This window comes from Phyllobates terribilis, unplaced genomic scaffold, assembly GCF_046119375.1.
Source record: "Phyllobates terribilis strain yellow unplaced genomic scaffold, ASM4611937v1 Scaffold_7__3_contigs__length_470593459, whole genome shotgun sequence".
Classification (NCBI taxonomy): Eukaryota; Metazoa; Chordata; class Amphibia; order Anura; family Dendrobatidae; genus Phyllobates; species Phyllobates terribilis.
The window spans coordinates 290,326,503-290,343,980 of NW_027362767.1; the positions used below are offsets into that span (position 1 = coordinate 290,326,503).

Here is a 17,478-nt window from a genome sequence, read left to right on the forward strand (position 1 = left end):
TATCTCAACACAAGATCAGTTTCCAAAATTTTGACAAGACTGAGTTATACCAAATGTTATTTTAACCCGTAACATGAAAGTAAGGTTAATTGAACTCAATTACAAAATTTTCAGTTTTACTCTATATATTCTATAGTATATTCTATAGTGATGAGACCAAGATAAATGTTTGTGGACCTGATGGTTTCAAAATTGCATGGTATCGCAAAGGTGAAGAGTACAAAGAAAAGTATATGGTGCCTAAAGTGAAACATTGTGGTGGCAGTTTCCTTATGTGGGACTGCATGAACGCTGCTGGTGTCGGGGAGCTACATGTTATTGATGGTACCATGAATTCACAGATGTACTGCTCTATATTGTAAAAGATGCTCCCATCTCTCAATGTCCTTGGTAGATTTGCACTTTTCCAACATGACCGTGATCCAAAACACACATCTGCTGCATTTCTGAAGAAGAACAGAGTGGAAGTGATTCAGCGGCCAAGTGTTTTCTGATCTGAATCCAACCGAACACTTGTGATTAATTGTGAAGAGACAAGTTGTCCTCACTCTCCATCCAGCATCCAGTCTGAGAGGTCGTTCTTGAAGAATGGAGAAAGATAGATGTTGCAATATATCGCCAGCGTGTGTTCACTCCATACCTAGAAGTCTTGGTGCTGTCCTTAAATTTCATGGAGGTCGTACAAAATACGAGATGTAATAGTTTTGGTGTGGGGTTAAAACATTTCTATGAAACTCGGTCTTGTTAAAATCTTGGAAATTGTTCTTGTGTTGAAATATTGATTTTAAGGGGGTGTTCTCTATCATGCTGAGCACTGTATGTGTATGTGTGTCTTTACTTTCAATATTTAACATCTTAAAGGGTTTGTCCAAAAGTAGAATAAGGTATTTCAGAGGGAGGGCTGTTTCTAACTCTGCACTGACCCTCTTTAAAGCTCATAAAGCAACTAGAAATTTTTAACACCTGATGCTTACCTCAGAGACCTACTGCAAAATGAGTGTGTGAATGAGATATATAGATATATGTCTCTAGATCGATCTGTCTCTAGATCGATCTGTCTCTAGATCGATCTGTCTCTAGCTCGATCTGTCTCTAGATCGATCTGTCTCTTTCACACACTCATTTTGCAGTAGGTCTCTGAGGTAAGCATCAGGTGTTAAAAATTTCTAGTTCATTGCTTTTCCACCCTTCTGGAGACTGCAATCATGATATAATGGTAGAACATGTTTTTGGTTTCTCCAGAATTGGCTTTGCAATGAGGTGGAAGTCCTCGTGAGTACGGAAGAAGCTCAGCGACATCTTAATGATCTCCTTGAAGACAGGAAGATCCTAGCCCATGACATAGCGCAGCTGAAGCAGAAGAAGGATGCCGGCGAGCGGATCCCCGCCAAAATCCGTGTAAGTAGAATCTTGCAACTGTCCTGAGCTTTGCTTCACAAACAAAATGCTGCTTCTTGGTAATGTATTAACTAATGTAAATTTACAAAAATCGGATTTACAAAACGCAGTCCTGTGAAGTTGGAGCTCATCTGATACATGGGTGGAGATCTATTCATAATTTGTGGTGCTATGAGCCCTTTAAAGATGGCAGATGTTACTGGGGTGTTCACATGGAACATAACTTTTTTTTTTTTTTACCTTTTTTTTTTTAAAAAAAATCCCAATACTTTGTTTTTGCTTCTTAAGAGACGGACGTACACCGTGGCTGAGCTTGAGAACATGGAAGAAGAGGCTTCAGTCACCAAGCAGATTGACAGTCTGGAGACTGAAATGGAGCTCAGGTATAGTTATAACCGCTGGATAGAAGTAGTTGATTGTATTCTTGAGTGCTGCTGTAATATCTAGTAATTATGTCCTCCCTACAGGAGCGCTCAGATAGCGGATCTACAGCAAAAGTTACTGGATGCTGACAGCGAGGAAGAGCGAGTGAAGCAGCGATGGGAAACCATCACCAACATCATGGAAGCAAAGTGTGCCCTGAAATACTTAATGGGGGAGGTACGTTATTCAGAGTCTTAGTAATGGGCAAACCTTTCTTGTCACCCCTCCACACCCAAGCCTTGCTTAGGCCATTAATATCTGATTGATGGGGATGCAACACCCGGCACCCCTGCTAATCAGCTGTTACAGGTGGCGGCTAGAAGTTCTTGGATGCTGTAGGAACATAATGGCCGTGTCCAGGTACTGAAGATCCACCCCCAATGCATCTGATCTATCCCCCACCGATCAGATATTTATAGCTTATCTTAATAGGCCATCAATAAGAAAAGTAGTGACCAACGCCTTTAAGGGGTTAAATAGTAACTACTTTCCCCACTTATCTGTTACTTTGTCTCTTGCACTCCTCTCAAATGGTCTAAAAATCTCTGCAGTGAGACATCAATTTACACATGTTCACTATGGATGGAGGAGGGGTGAGCAGCTGGGGGGAGACAGAAGCAGAAAGGCACAAGGAGACACTGCTGAGGCTTCTAGTGCAGGTAGAAACCTGGTGACCATGCAGGACACAATCATGTCCTGGCCAGACGCCATGGTGTTCCTCATGTATATACACTGCTGCTCATTCAAAAATCACCTGAATGTTATATTTTAATAACATTCTTATTTGCTTTTCTTCTCTCTCTTCTCGTTCTACAATATTTTAGCTGGTTTCTGCCAAAGTTCAGATCAGTAAACTGGAGAGCAGCCTTAAACAGAACAAAGCTCATGCTGCGGACATGCAGAAGATAATATTCGAAGAAAGAAACCAGATGGCTGAAATGGAGACGGAGCACCAGAGCCAGCTTGTAGAGCTGGAGCAGCAGCACCAGGAGAAGGTAGCTTTTTAGTTTCTGACATTGCTAGGGTTTTGAGTTTGGTATATTTCATGAACCCTTGTTTTTGTCTTTACTTTCAATATTTAACATCTTAAAGGGTTTGTCCAAAAGTAGAATAAGGTATTTCAGAGGGAGGGGTGTTTCTAATTCTGCATTGACCCTCTTTAAAGCTCATAATTAAGTTTTTCAACCCCGGCATCCTTATTTTGTTTCTTCAGATACTTTACTTGCTGAGTCAGTTACAGCAGAAGCAGCCGATTGTCTCGGAGGTAGAAGAACCTGCAGAGGACAAAGTGACGGAGAGGGAGAAACAGCTGTTAGAGAGAATGAAGTTCCAGGTAATTCACATTGAGTCCATAAATGGTTTCTAGACCTCTGTGCAAGATATGCAAGTGAGAATCTATCAGGTTACTGAGAAATGGAGCTCATCAACGTGCAGATTACACTGTGGGATTGGTTATAGGGGATGATTACTGGTAAGACCAGGCCATCTTATATTTAGTATTTATTCCAAGGACAATGATATGATGGACCACAGCAAGTGTTAGGTTGTCGTGACCATGAAAGCACAACTATGCGTTCAGTTTTCATCATCCTTACAGAATTTCAGTTTCTATCTCATACTATAAATCCTTTAAAACAAAAAATGTTTCATATATTTACATTGCTTATTCTAAAGAATTCTGTCTCTTTTCTAAGGATGAAGAAATTGAAAAAATGAAGGAGCTTTGCGAGAAAAACCAGCAACTCATCCAAGAAAATGATGTGTACAAACAAGTAAGTGAGAATATGGACCTCTTAGTTCTAAGCCCCAGTCACCAGTGTCAAATGGCTGGAAAACGTCTTTAAAAAAAATAGGTGACATTAGAAACGCGTTTGAAAAGAATTTTGTTTAGACTAAGTAAAACCAGATATATAGAAAGCCTCTGGTATATAGACTGTCTTCATACTAAACAATAGTCTAAAGATTGTCACAGATCTCTAAGGGAGAGTGTTCTGGCCATGCTGTTTTATCTGTGTAGAGGGCATTGTGCGGGGCATGGCGGCCATGAACTGTGATAATTGCCTATTATGAGCAGTGTAATCCTGTCCTATATTATGTTCACTACATGCACAAAACTATTGGTGCCATCTACGCTTTAGACATTAAAGGACTTCTCCGAGAAATGGAATAAAATAAATACATGTTTAAATCTTTTTCTAAATGCCTTTATTTAGCAAAGAGGTATGCTTTATCTAGGGCACTGTGTAAGGATTTTGCAGATTGCAGCTGCCATCAGTCACAACCGGTCCTAGATTTCAGAGGACACATAATAGGAGGGTCAGAGCAGCCCCCGGTCAGGCATGGTGAACGCACGTTCCTCTGGTCAGTCCACCTGACAGGACACTGAGCAGAGCCGGAGTAAAGGAGAAGATAAACCCCTTTCTTTATCTGACAGAACAAACATCCATCTCAGTCAGCCAGACAGCTTTAGTGCATCTGTCTCGTGCTTCAGGCAGCCCGTCCTACTGCGTGCCCTCTGAAATCTAGGACGGGCTGCACAGTGATATATGGCAGCTGCCATTTTTTAATATCCTGACAGAGTGAACTAGATAAAGCATAGCTTTTTACTAAATAAAGGTATTAACAAAAAATGTTTAATATTTAAATGTGTATATATTTTACATTTCCCAGAGAACCCCTTTAATATGGCGTTTCCCTTTTGCAGCTGTAACAGCTTCACTCTTTTGGGAAGGTCTTTTGCAAGGTTTAGGAGTTTGAGGATATTTTTACCCAGTCATCCAGAAGAGCTTTTATGAGATCTGATGTTGGATGATGGGGATGGGCCTGCAATCTCCATTATAATTCATCCCAAACGTGTTAGACAGGGCTGCGGTCGGTCAAGTTCTTCCTTACCAAACTCTACCAATCATGCCTTTATGGACCTTGCTTTGTGCATTGGTCACAGTCCTGGGGAACAGAGAAGGATCTTTTCCTAACTATTCCCGCAATATTAAAAGTATATAACGTCCAATATGTCTTGTATGCTGAAGCACGAAGATTGCCTTCCACTGTAACTAAAGGACATAGTCCTGAGAAACATCCCGCTAGCATTATCCCTCTTCCACCAAACTTTTTCAGTTGGCACAATGCGTCAGACAGGTAATGTTCTGGCATTTGTCAAAACTAGCCGGATAAAGAAGGCATCCATCATTCCCCTGGACATGTTTCATTGCTCCAGAGTCCAGTGGTGGCTTAATATCCCTCCATCACACACTTGATGTAAGATTTGTATGCAGCTTCTCAGCCATGGAAACCCATGTCATGAAGTACCCAACACTTTATTCTGCTTTTATTGCCAGAGGTGATTTGGACTGTGCAGGTATGGAGTCGAGAGAACATTGGCGACTTGTGTGCCTCAGCACTTGGTGACCCCAATCTGTAACTTTACATGGTCTGCCGACTTGTGACGGACTTGCTGTGGTTTCTAAATGCTATCACCACTCACTCAGAAATGATGGTGACATTTCTTCCCTTCTAAATCTCGCACGAGCAGACTTCTTTTAATGGTGCCATCCTATTACAGTACCACGCTCGAATTCAGTGAGCTCTAAAGAGCGACCCATTCTATCAAAAATGTTAGGAAAGGCCGGTTACATGGTGAGGGGCTGGATTTTATACACTTATGGCAATGGGACTGAATGAAAAACCTGCATTCAGTGATAGTACTGGGACACTACTCTATCGTCCATGTAGCGTATGCATGCTCATCTGTGAATATACAAGTCACCTCTCTTTGTAAGGCCTGGTTCACAGTCTTCTTACACCGAGCACTGCGTTACGAATTCTGTCTTAATTCCTAAAAAACAAGATTCCGATTCAAACCACAATGGAGCCGCTCAATATGAGGCGGCAGATGGGGTAACTCTGAACTGTCCGGCCTCTGTTCCAGTGGCATTTGCCTTTTCAGACAGTCTATCATGCTGTTGTGTCATCCCAAAAAGACAGGCAACACTGTAACGGAGGTCAGTCTGGGTGCAAAGTGACTCAATCTGCCTCAGGAATAAGGAACCCCCCCCCATCAGAACAGTTCCCTATCATGTCTGAGTATGGGGAGATCACTGCTGAAAAGTAATCTCTACAGAACAATTCCTTTAAAAAAAAATTACTTTGAACATACAGAACATTGGAAAAATGCTGCGAAGTAAGAATACTTTCAAAAATGGTGTTTAGTTTTATCAGTTAACAAAATGTAAAGTGAACGAGCAAAAGAAAAAAACTAAATTAAATCAATATTTGATCTGACCACCCTTTTTGCTTCAAAATATTTTTTCTTTCTTTTGTCACGGCACCAAAGTATCAATTCTTCTATTTAAGTGACCACGGCAAACATCTTGGACAACTAACCACAGATCTGTGGATGTCACTTGTGAAATCCTTCTGTCTCCGTGTATTCCCAGACAGACTCGATGTTGGGATCAGGACTCCTTGAACCCTGCATTTATGTTCATCATTGCCCTGTCCTTGGTGCTTCTTCAAAAGAGATGGAACAGCACCTCTTGAAACCCCAGCCTGCTTTGATATATTTGCCTCGGAGAGACCTTGTTCCTTCAGATGTCAATTACGCATAAAGGAGAGGAGAGTGAAGCCAGTGCTGACTGGCCACAGGGATCACGAGCCTGGGGAGAGCCAGTGTTGACACCACTGGAACGGCACCGGAGGGGAGTCTAGGTGTTATTACTTTCTGGGATGGTGGAGGGGAACATAGGGATTGAGAAGGGGTTATCTGAGTAGTGGACAACCTCTAAGGCTATGGTCACACGTTGCGTTTTTTTCTTGGCAGAAAAGAAGGTTTTGCTGCTTTTTTGAGGATCCCAAAGTTCAGCTTTGCTTCCACCACTGAACACAGGTCACCAATGGTAGTGCATTGAGTTTGTAGGACACTATTTACTTTCCCACGTTGGTCTGCCATTTAGTTGCTCAGGCATTGTTCAATCTCACACCTTGGTCAGCCAATGTTTACTTTGTAGGCATTACTAATTTAATGAAACCATACTAATCCAAACTGCCATCTCAGGTGACTGAGACAAGATGGTAAACTTTGGAAAATCACAAAAATAAATGGGTTTCACATACTGCTGTACAGCAAAACCTGATACCAGCGTTTTTTGCATCACCCATTGCTTTCAATGGATGAAAAACGCTTAAAGAGGCAACATGCTGCATTCTCCAAAACACAAGGCTTTGCACAAAAAGAACCAAGCTATGTGCATGACATTTCTCAAATCTGATAGACTTTGCTGGACTGTAAAAGGCAAATGAAAATTTGCATAAAAAAAAAAACGCAACATGTGAACATAGCCTTATACTAGCCGATTGCCTTCTTCTCCAGTATCCAGTGCCGCTCCGCTCCTCTTCTGAGTGACAAGACATAGATTCAGACTCTTGGGATCACACTGTGCTCTGTGACCTGGAAGCTTCGTTTACAATGTAAGTCTATGGGGCCTTGTTCTTCATCTCCATTGTAAAAGCCACTTCCAGCTCCCGCAGAGCACAGCGTTATCTGGAGAGTCTGAATTGCCATCATGGGACTTAGAGGAGCGGCGCTGGATAGCAGAGAAGACACCAGTAGGTGAGAATATTAAAAGACTAACGCTACACACTATACACAAGTATACGACGGCGGGGGTGGAGTTAATGGGGGGCTCTGTTGTTGACTGTGTTTCAACCTACATATGAAAATTATATTATCCCTTGTTTGGGGTAATTGATTTCTCATATACCCTGGTATAAACCTATGGAATCCCCGACTTTGTGCAGTTATACCTATAAGAATTTATGCTGTTTTGAAGACAAAGGGCGGTCACCAAATATTGATCTGACTTACATTTCTCTTTTGTTCATTCACTTTGCATTTTCTTATGTGATATCAATAAACTATCAACACTTATTTCTAGAAGCATTTTTTCCTCATCTAACTTTTTGTATAGTACATTAACACTTTACCTAAGGGTTGACCATTAAAGTGTCATTGGGGAGTCTGATCTTTGAGAACCTCATCAATCACGATGAAGGGACAAGAGTTTTGCTGTTTGTCCAGAGACATTGCTGCTCCTATACTTGTGGCTCTGCTTAGTAGCACGGTTTGGATCCACTCATTTGATGAGTCCCTTTTAAGATTTGTTACTTTTCTGTAGCCTTTCATTCAGGAGATAGTAAAGCGAATATGTGGTCTTCTCAGTCTGGCCTCTTTTGTATTAACTTTTTTTCAACTATCCATTTTCTTTAAGAAATTGGCGCTCCTTCATGTTGCAAGTGGAAAGAAAATGTACACGATGTCTGATGCACAGGTCACTAAGTCTCCAGATTCTCCCTTCGATTTTGTTCCTCCCAAGGTAAGTGCTGTTTAGGATTTTTCTGCCTCGATTGTCCGTGAAGGTTGTTGACCATTTTATTTTTATTTTAGCCTAAGAATCTTCGTAGAACAACAGCAAAATCTGCTGCAGTAGTTTTGGAAGATTTATTATCTGAATCTGAAGAGTCTGAAGATGACTCAAGTGACACAAACTGGATCCCTGTCCAAAATGTCAAACACCCCAAAAAAGTGCCCAGTGGAGTGAGTAAAAAAAAAAAGTTGACCCCTGATCCAATGCTTGATGATACTTTTTACTTTTTTCTATAAATATACTCACTGACTTTGTAAAGTGCTCTGATGTAACTTGGGGAGCCTTCAGGTTAGAACAGAATGTGCTAGAACACCTTGGGAGCTTTCACACTGCGTTCTTGTCCCTTCGGGGCTTGCATCCGAATATTCCGCAAAACGGGACTCTGGCATATGCGCCGACGGGGCTATTGACTATAATGGTGCCAATAAGAGTCAACATATGCTGTCGTGCATCATTTTCGGGCGTGTATGTCTACTGGAGGCGGACATTCAGACATAGAAAACTGCATCTGAGTTTCCGCTTCTAGTAGACATTTACGCTCAAAAATGATGCACAATAGAGCATGTGGACTCTGGCACCATTGCAGTCAATGGCCCCGTCAGCGCATATGCCAGAGTCCCCATTGTGGGAGGTTCGGATAAAAAAGTTTGGGGCGATGGGAGCACTCAATGTGGGCAAGAACGTGATGTGAAAAGGGCCTTGGGAGTCTTCCTCTGTCTCCTAGGAACAGATTGGCATAAAGTACATGGAACCTGTAATGTCTGACGGGCTTTGTCAATGAGTACAGAGATAAAAATGACATTCAGAATCCTCTGTAGTTTTTTTGTGTGTGTGGTGTGGTGGGGTTTCCATACTGCCAGATCTGCTTTTTAAGACATTGAAGTGGCTGTATTTTGGCAATTAGTAATACCAAGCTCGTGTGCCCCTTTTGTCTTGCTCTTATAGTGCTCTTGTAAAGGGCGTTGTGGAAACAAGATGTGCCGCTGTAGGAAAACTAAGCAGAACTGTTCCGATGAATGCTGCTGTGACCCTACTAAATGCCGCAACAGGGAAAACTTCTCCGTAAGTCTTTAAGGATTATTTGGTTGGGATAAAAAACAAACCACCTTAACCTTTCTAGGCCAAAACTGAATGTAGCTGCAGTTGTGCAAAGTACTTAATTGATTGGCATGGGCTATGGTTATGGAAACGGCCGTGCCTTTTTTCTCGTCCGTGCCGTTGGATGACACAGGTTTAAGCTGCTGCCACTAGGAGATGGGCACTAAACGCCAGTCAGTTATATCCCTCCTGCAGCCACTAGGCTAAACTTTACACTTAGTGTCCATAGGAGGCTGGCATGCCTACTTTACAGGTACATTTTTTTATTTTTTATATATATTTCTTCCCTTTTAGACTTCTCCATCAAAAAATAGCATAAGAAGCAAAGAAAATATTGTATGTAGCCCCAGATAATACCAGTAAAAACATCTGCTCTCCATGCCCAAAAAAAAAAAACAAAGCCAACAATACGGCCCCAATGACGGAAAAAAAGAAACCATTATGGTTCTCAGAAAATGGCAGCACGTTTATTTTTTTGTATTTATTTAATTTAATACTTTCTGTATTTTAATAATAAAATTATGACAGAGCCCCTCCCCACAACAAACTGTCTCACCACCCTCACCCTGGATCCAACTTTAATACAATCTGTATTTTTTGTTTTAACAAAAACTGTATGTTTGGCATTGCTGCAACCGTACTGACCTGGAGAATCTTCTTTCCAGGTAAATTTTACAACCAAATTAACATCCTATTAAAAAAAAAAAACTTTGGAGGTTTTTTTTTTTGTTGTGTGTTTTTCTCACTATTTCACTACACTTGACATTTTCTTCCTGTCTGCCAGTGCTTTGCATGATCAACAAGCCCTTGTATGGCTACGGATGTAAAAATCAGTGTTTTGGCTCTTGGTAACTTAATAGAGCATCCACCAAGGGGTTTTATCCTTTAAAGGAATATTTCCATCTCCAAGATATCCTATCCCTAAAGTAGTAGGTGTAATAATCATAATATTAGCAAATATCTCCAATTAGAAATGTAGTATAGTTCATCTGATTTGCTATGTCTCTTTCCTCATGAGCAGGCATTGCAGTACCTTGGGTATCCATGGTTACGACTAGCAACAAACTGTCACTTTATCAGTGAATCATGCCTGCACATGATGAAAGAAACATAGTGAATCAGGAGAACTATACTACATTTCTAATTGGAGGTATTCGCTGATATTATTATTACACCTACTATATATATACCCCTTAAGTTAATTTGCATGTGTAGGGGTTGACTCTCTCAGGCAGGCACCGGATTCTTGTGGTAAAGCAGTGTAAGAGTTATTGAACTTCATAAACTTGCACAGGTCTTTAAATGAAAACAGCCTTTTCCTGGCACACATGTAATAACAAAGGTCAGGTTTTTTTCTAATGAAGGCAAAGCAATAACAGGGTCTCACCCAGACTGCAATTCAGGTCCTGCTTTATGCTCGTTGGGCTAACATTCACGGGTGACTCTGACATGGGTGAGCTAGTCCCAGTTTGGTCACACACAAAATGGCTATTGTCCATAGCAACCAGTGATACTTTGTTTGAGAGAAGCCTACACAGGTCGTGTACACAGAGAGACTATGCTTAGTGTCTCTCTAGCTCCCCAACACAACCCATTCTGCTCAGCTTCCCCAGCTGACTGGCCATTGAACACACAGGTGCACCTAATCAGTAATTAGTACCTCTAGTGCTTGGATTTAACCCTGTGCTAGCTGACTTTCCTACATCTGCTGTAATTTTATTGTGTCTAGTTTTTTTTTTTCTTCTGTCCCACGACACTCAATATTTATTTTTATACTTTAAATTATTTTAAAAGGATGATACAAATAGCGAGGATCAATCCCAGGAGTCTGAGAACTCACTGAAGATTGACTACTCTGGAGATGTAACAGCTGGAAGTTCATTTTTCACACCACCTTGTGTCACACCCACCAAAAAGGTATGGCAAAGTGTGCTGCTTGTATTTATCTGCTCATGTGCTCTTTCCAAAATTAAAGTCAAAGTATTAATAGAATTAAATCTTTAGATTGTAAAGTGTTTGCTCTTTTGTTTAGAGTAATTTTTATTTATTTATTTTTTCTCTTTTCTTTCCTCTCTTCTCTCCTCTTCCTTCTCCTACCTCTCAAGACACTATCCACTGTTCACCTCACTACTGGCAGTTAGTTTTGGAATATAAAAGTAGGACTACCAACCATATAATTGTGTATCCAGCACGGCAGAAGGTGTAATAAAATGTAACTTTTAATGAAAATATATTAAAATGACCATATGGCTCAAGTAGAAAATAGATAATGGACAAGAAAAACAAACGACACACATTAAAAAAGGGTCACAGACAACGGGAAAGGGTAAGCGTACCCTAATATTATAGCCCCCTTACAGTGTGGTAGTGACATAAATATAAATGAGAGAGGAATAATCTCACCGTTAGTTGGAGGATAGCCTTACTCAGAACAAAGAGATCCCCAATTAGCTGGTATTTCATCCAGAGAGACGCAATCCACAGAGGAGATGCGAACAAATATGGGGGAGAAATACCCACACAATACCCCCAAAAAATCTCATCTATAGATAGTGAGCCGGGGATCTATTGCACATGTCCCAAAAGATTTTCCCATTCCCATGAGAAACCTTTTGGGACATGTGCAATAGATCCCTGGCTCACTATCTATACATGAGATATTTTCCTGTGGGTATTTCTCTCCCTCCCCCATCCATTTGTTCGTATCTCCTCTGTGGATTGCGTCTCTCTGGATGAAATACCAGCTAATTGGGGATCTTTGTTCTGAGTAAGGCTATCCTCCAACTAACGGTGAGATTGTTCCTTTCTCATTTATATTTGTCACTACCACACTGTAAGGGGGCTATAATATTAGGTTACTCTTACCCTCCCCTGTTGTCTGTGACCCTTTTTTGATGTGTCTTTTGTTTTTGTTTTTTCTTGTACATTGTCTATTTTACAGTTAGTTTTGGAGCCCAAAACTTGACAACTAGGCTGTCCCCACAGTTGGGTGTCAAATGGGGCATGATTCTGAGTGCCCTCATAATGTCAAAAAGGCGCTTTGTCACCAGCTCCAGCAATGCAGCCATATGCACATCTTTATCAGATACTTTGACAGCAGAGTCTAATCTCAACATGCTTCCCTCTGTCCTTACAAGAGCCGGTGGCCAGAGAACGAAGAGTGGTGGAAAGCAGCTGAGGAGATTGCCAGCACTGTGACCAGAGCTGGAAGAGCATCCTCGCTGCTTGCTGTCTGCTCTGATCAGTGCTGTAGTGCCTCAATTAATAAAAAGCGTGCAGTAACAAAACTGTACAACTGTTTTTGAACAAAAGTAACGTGTTTTTTTTCCTTTTTTTTTTTCCCCCCATAGGTTCTGCAGGAGATAAGCGACATAGGCCAGGTGATCACCATGAAACTGCAGCGTAAACCAAGCATCGTCCCCAGTGGATCGCTGACTGCCGACTCACAAGAAAATCAAACGTCCATACTAAAGAAAAAGAAGAAAGCCCTTTGCAACAGCAATATCAGCTTCTTCTCTGGGTGTTCCCCGATCACGGAAGATGAGTGAAGGAAGCCGTCCGTCCTAGTATCTCCTTTCTTTGTGTACAGTTATAGTTGACCTCTGCATAGGTTAAAATGAGTAGTATCTAGGGGAAGGTGGACTGTATATTAATGGTAATTTTAGCGCTTAGTCCCGGCAATAACTTGTAAATATTTGTATGTCTTTGTTCGTCCGTGTTGTGTTCGAGTTTAGCAATGGCAAAAAGTTTTAAATCCTAAAGTTTTTCCAGCTACAGGTCTGCAGCTGCCATTAATCCTATGAGGCCGGCGGTTCTGCTAAGTGATCAAGGCGGCATGAAGGCATTGGTGGAAAACTGCCTTGACCAGTAATAACAAACGTAACATAACTTCACATTACACCTGACAAGGTATTAAAGGGTTCTCTGGAAAGTCTTTTGATTTGTCAATTAAATGTGATTGTTTCTGAATCAGTGGTCATACCCACACTAATGTCCGCTGCGCATGTACATCCACGTTCTATCAAAATAAATTGGTGGCATGACATGGACACAATAAGTATACATACCGATGTAGCAAACGTCCCCAAGTTCAGTACAGGGTTCTTCTTGATTATGACTTTGTTGGGGTCCCCGCAGACAGACCCTAATTTAATTGACATACCATAAGGCTGGGACTACTTGGCAACTTTTGCCATTACGCATTGCATTTTCCTGTTTTCCAACACTATGTAAGTGAATGTTGGCGCATTGCTGACATGCAAGTTTCTAACATCCAACTAGTTTGGATTTCTTGCTTCTTGTGTGGCATGGTAACTTGCTGGCTGAAACGTACCGCCATTCACTCACATGATAGTTCATCATAGCAGTGTGATGTTTGGTTGTTCGTGTCATCGCCATGTAGCCCCTAAGTGTTCTAGCCTGAAAGCAACTTTGAACTATTAGTCTTAAGCTAGCCTTCAGTGGTGCAGGCCTTTTTCAGATTCTGCCATGAAATTTTTAGTTCTGAAAAATCATTGTGTTCTGAGACCCTGGCTATTTTAATCTAAAATTTGTTTTTAATTTTTTTTTTTTAATAATTGTAGTTATTACTAATAAAAGCACATGCTCAAATGTTTCATTTCTTACATGACTTTGAATAGACTTTACAAGCATTGGACTAGTAACGTGTCTACACGTTATTTAATAAATACTATTTAATTATGATTTTTTATTTGTTTCTTTATAAAGGTTATGCTAACCAGTTTCAGAACTTATCTATGGTTATTTTATAATCCATTGGCTAGAAAATTATACATCTACCTGTTCAAAAACTGTGAATTTATTGTCTCAAAAAACTGTTTGAATGTGAAGGGGGAAAAAAATACTCCCCTGTGAAATCGCCAGCCTCTCCTGTGCTGACGATCTGTCGAGTTCTGTTGATCTCTGTTAAAGAAGCACTCACTGTATTTTTTTGTTTGTTTTTTTTTCTTCTTAAATTGCATCCTCTAACTGATTCTTTCATACTCTGTGCTTCTCATACAGTATGTATGTACTTCAGATTCCTGTGTTTTGGGGGGGTTGTTTTTTTGTTTTTTTTTACCCTTCAACCTCTATCTTGATTTCTAGGAACCCCATCCTGCATGTTATTCTTCTGTGATTTTCTAGAAAATACCATAATGCATCAGTACAGCGTCATAGACCGTACTGCCTCTAGCTGTTTATCTTTTGGGATAACATTTGATTGTCCTTCCTTCTATTTTTTTCTAAGAAAATATATGACAAGCCTACAGTCTGGAGGCTGATCTGTAATTTTCTACAATATAATTGTGTGACAGGAGCTGTGTAGTCATCATCATGATCTTTGATGTGAACTTCTGTCTTTCCTTTGTGGAGAATTTCAGTACTACAGTCCAAGCAATTTCATCAGATAGAAACTTCTAGTAACTGAGATGATTACCACCTTCAGAACATAAGGCCATGTAATTCTCAGAGACTCACCATGCTATCATATGCCCTAACTAAAGAGAAGTATACCATGTGTGAGGAGGCAGAAAGATCTAAGTGGGGAGCTGGCTGCCAGGCTGGAGCAATTTGCCCATCTAGCCAGAAATATAACACGGCTCCCAAACATTTCTATAATCCGACTGGGTGTTCAGAAAGGAGCAGAACGTGCCATGGTCGTTGACGGCCAGGTAAGCGAGATGGAGGATGCACTTCCTCCAGTTCGTAGTGATATACCAAATCATACATAGGCGGTGGCAGAGTTGATGGCCAGAGCTGAGGATCTAGAAAATCGCCAAAGATATAATAACATTAGATTGGTGGGAGTTCTGAAGAAAGTGGAAGGAGCAGATCCAGACACATTCTTTGCAAAATGGCTTCTCAACACCTTTGGCAAAGAAGTCCTGATAATTCTGTTGGCTGTGCAGAGAGCACGCAGGATCCCTACAAGACAGGTACCAGTGGGCAGACCGCCCAGACCAGTTTTGATTAAAATTCTACACTATAAAAATTGGGACATTATTTTGAGAGAGCCTCGGATTTTTCATCGGGAGTCCAGCCGAAGGGAGCTTTGTTTATAGACATCAAAAGAAGAACAAGATCACTGGGAGTACAGTACTGTATGATTTGTCCTGCCAAGTTGCGAGTGATGACACTGGATAATACAAGATTCATTGAGACCCCTGAGATGGCTGGAAATTCATGAGCGCTAGATCCAACAGGAAATGGGAGCCGGAAGGACCTGAGTGGATGAGCGGCCATGGAAGAAGAATCTTGTGGCATTTCCAATTTCAGTGGCGGAAAGATATGTTTAACAGGGAATGTTGTGAAAGAGTCCTGGGCCTCTGTATTGATTTTAAGAAAGTTCAAGATTGTACATGGTGGAAATTACACTTAGTTATGAGGCTGTATTTAATGTTTTCTTGTTTATCCTATGATAAGGGAGTGGGCTCTGCTCTGGAGTAGTCTGCATTTAGTAAAGAAGTTGCATTGTTTTTTTCAGGGCGACTGCATAACAAATTACTTTATATTCTATGGTCAGGTGCGTAATGACCTGACCCAGCGGGGCAGGGGCCTGCCCACGCCAGAAGAAACTTCAACTGGATGTGTGCTCTCGGACGCACAAGCATCTGAAGTGTATTGCACCGCACAGACCCATCGGATCTGTGTTCAGCAATGTACGCTGCCGGCTAATCAGAGTCCAGCAACTGACCTAGGTGCGTACGTGATTGGGGGTGCATGATAGTGACGCCAATGCGCTTCCGTCGCACACTGAAGTCAGCTGCCAGCTTCACAGGAGGAGGCCGTGTGTGTGTGTGTGTGTGTGATATATATATATATTTTTTTTTTATCTGCCCATACTACTGCATGGATGACTAAGGGCTGTGTATTATACTAGGGAGAGTGCATTATACTTCTGCTTCGGGGCCCCATGAATTCTATGTATGCCCCTGGTGAGTATATACACTGCTCAAAAAAATAAAGAGAACACTTAAACAACAGAATATAACTCCAAGTAAATCAAACTTCTGTGAAATCAAACTGTCCACTTAGGAAGCAACTCTGACAATCAATTTCACATGCTGTTGTGCAAATGGAATAGACAATAGATGGAAATTATTGTCAATTATCAAGACACCCTCAATAAAGGAGTGGTTCTGCAGGTGGGGACCACAGACCACATCTCAGTACCAATGCTTTCTGGCTGATGTTTTGGTAACTTTTGAATGTTGGTTGTGCTTTCACACTCGTGGTAGCATGAGACGGACTCTACAACCCACAGAAGTTGCTCAGGTACTGCAGCTCATCCAGGATGGCACATCAATGCGAGCTGTGGCAAGAAGGTTTGCTGTGTCTGTCAGCGTAGTGTGCATAGGCTGGAGGCGCTACCAGGAGACACGCCAGTACACCAGGAGATGTGGAGGGGGCCGTAGGAGGGCAACAACCCAGCAGCAGGACCGCTACCTCCGCCTTTGTGCAAGGAGGAGCACTGCCAGAGCCCTGCAAAATGACCTCCAGCAGGCCACAAATGTGCATGTGTCTGCACAAACGGTTAGAAACCGACTCCATGAGGGTGGTATGAGTGCCCAACGTCAAAAGATGGGGGTTGTGCTCACAGCCCAACACCGTGCAGGACCCTTGGCATTTGCCACAGAACACCAGGATTGGCAAAGTCGCCACTGGCGCCCTGTGCTCTTCACAGATGAAAGCAGGTTCACACTGAGCACATGTGACAGACATGACAGAGTCTGGAGACGCCGTGGAGAGCGATCAGCTGCCTGCAACATCCTTCAGCATGACCGGTTTGGCAGTGGGTCAGTAATGGTGTTCTGTGGCATTTCTTTGGAGGGCCACACAGCCCTCCATGTGCTCGCCAGAGGTAGCCTGACTGCCATTAGGTACCGAGATGAGATCCTCAGACCCCTTGTGAGACCATATGCTGGTGCGGTTGGCCCTGGGTTCCTCCTAATGCAGGACAATGCCAGACCTCATGTGGCTGGAGTGTGTCAGCAGTTCCTGCAAGATGAAGGCATTGAAGCTATGGACTGGCCCGCCCGTTACCCAGACCTGAATCCGAATGAGCACATCTGGGACATCATGTCTCGCTCCATCCACCAACGTCACGTTGCACCACAGACTGTCCAGGAGTTGGCGG

At 41.9% G+C, this 17,478-nt stretch overlaps 1 protein-coding gene across 2 annotated transcripts in view; it reads left to right on the forward strand.

The window, feature by feature from the left end:
- The window catches only part of KIF4A (kinesin family member 4A), a 53,467-nt gene extending 39,515 nt beyond the window's left edge, over nucleotides 1–13,952 (forward strand). For both annotated transcript variants that reach the window (XM_073640940.1, XM_073640941.1), the window contains exons 21-31: nucleotides 1,243–1,398; nucleotides 1,687–1,781; nucleotides 1,866–1,998; nucleotides 2,646–2,816; nucleotides 3,035–3,154; nucleotides 3,516–3,593; nucleotides 8,088–8,192; nucleotides 8,264–8,413; nucleotides 9,189–9,305; nucleotides 11,136–11,258; nucleotides 12,692–13,952. In XM_073640940.1, coding sequence (XP_073497041.1) covers nucleotides 1,243–1,398; nucleotides 1,687–1,781; nucleotides 1,866–1,998; nucleotides 2,646–2,816; nucleotides 3,035–3,154; nucleotides 3,516–3,593; nucleotides 8,088–8,192; nucleotides 8,264–8,413; nucleotides 9,189–9,305; nucleotides 11,136–11,258; nucleotides 12,692–12,889 — 1,446 coding nt within the window. In that variant the 3' untranslated portion in view covers nucleotides 12,890–13,952. The remainder of the gene's footprint in view (nucleotides 1–1,242; nucleotides 1,399–1,686; nucleotides 1,782–1,865; nucleotides 1,999–2,645; nucleotides 2,817–3,034; nucleotides 3,155–3,515; nucleotides 3,594–8,087; nucleotides 8,193–8,263; nucleotides 8,414–9,188; nucleotides 9,306–11,135; nucleotides 11,259–12,691) is intronic.
- Nucleotides 13,953–17,478: the final 3,526 nt, after the last annotated feature.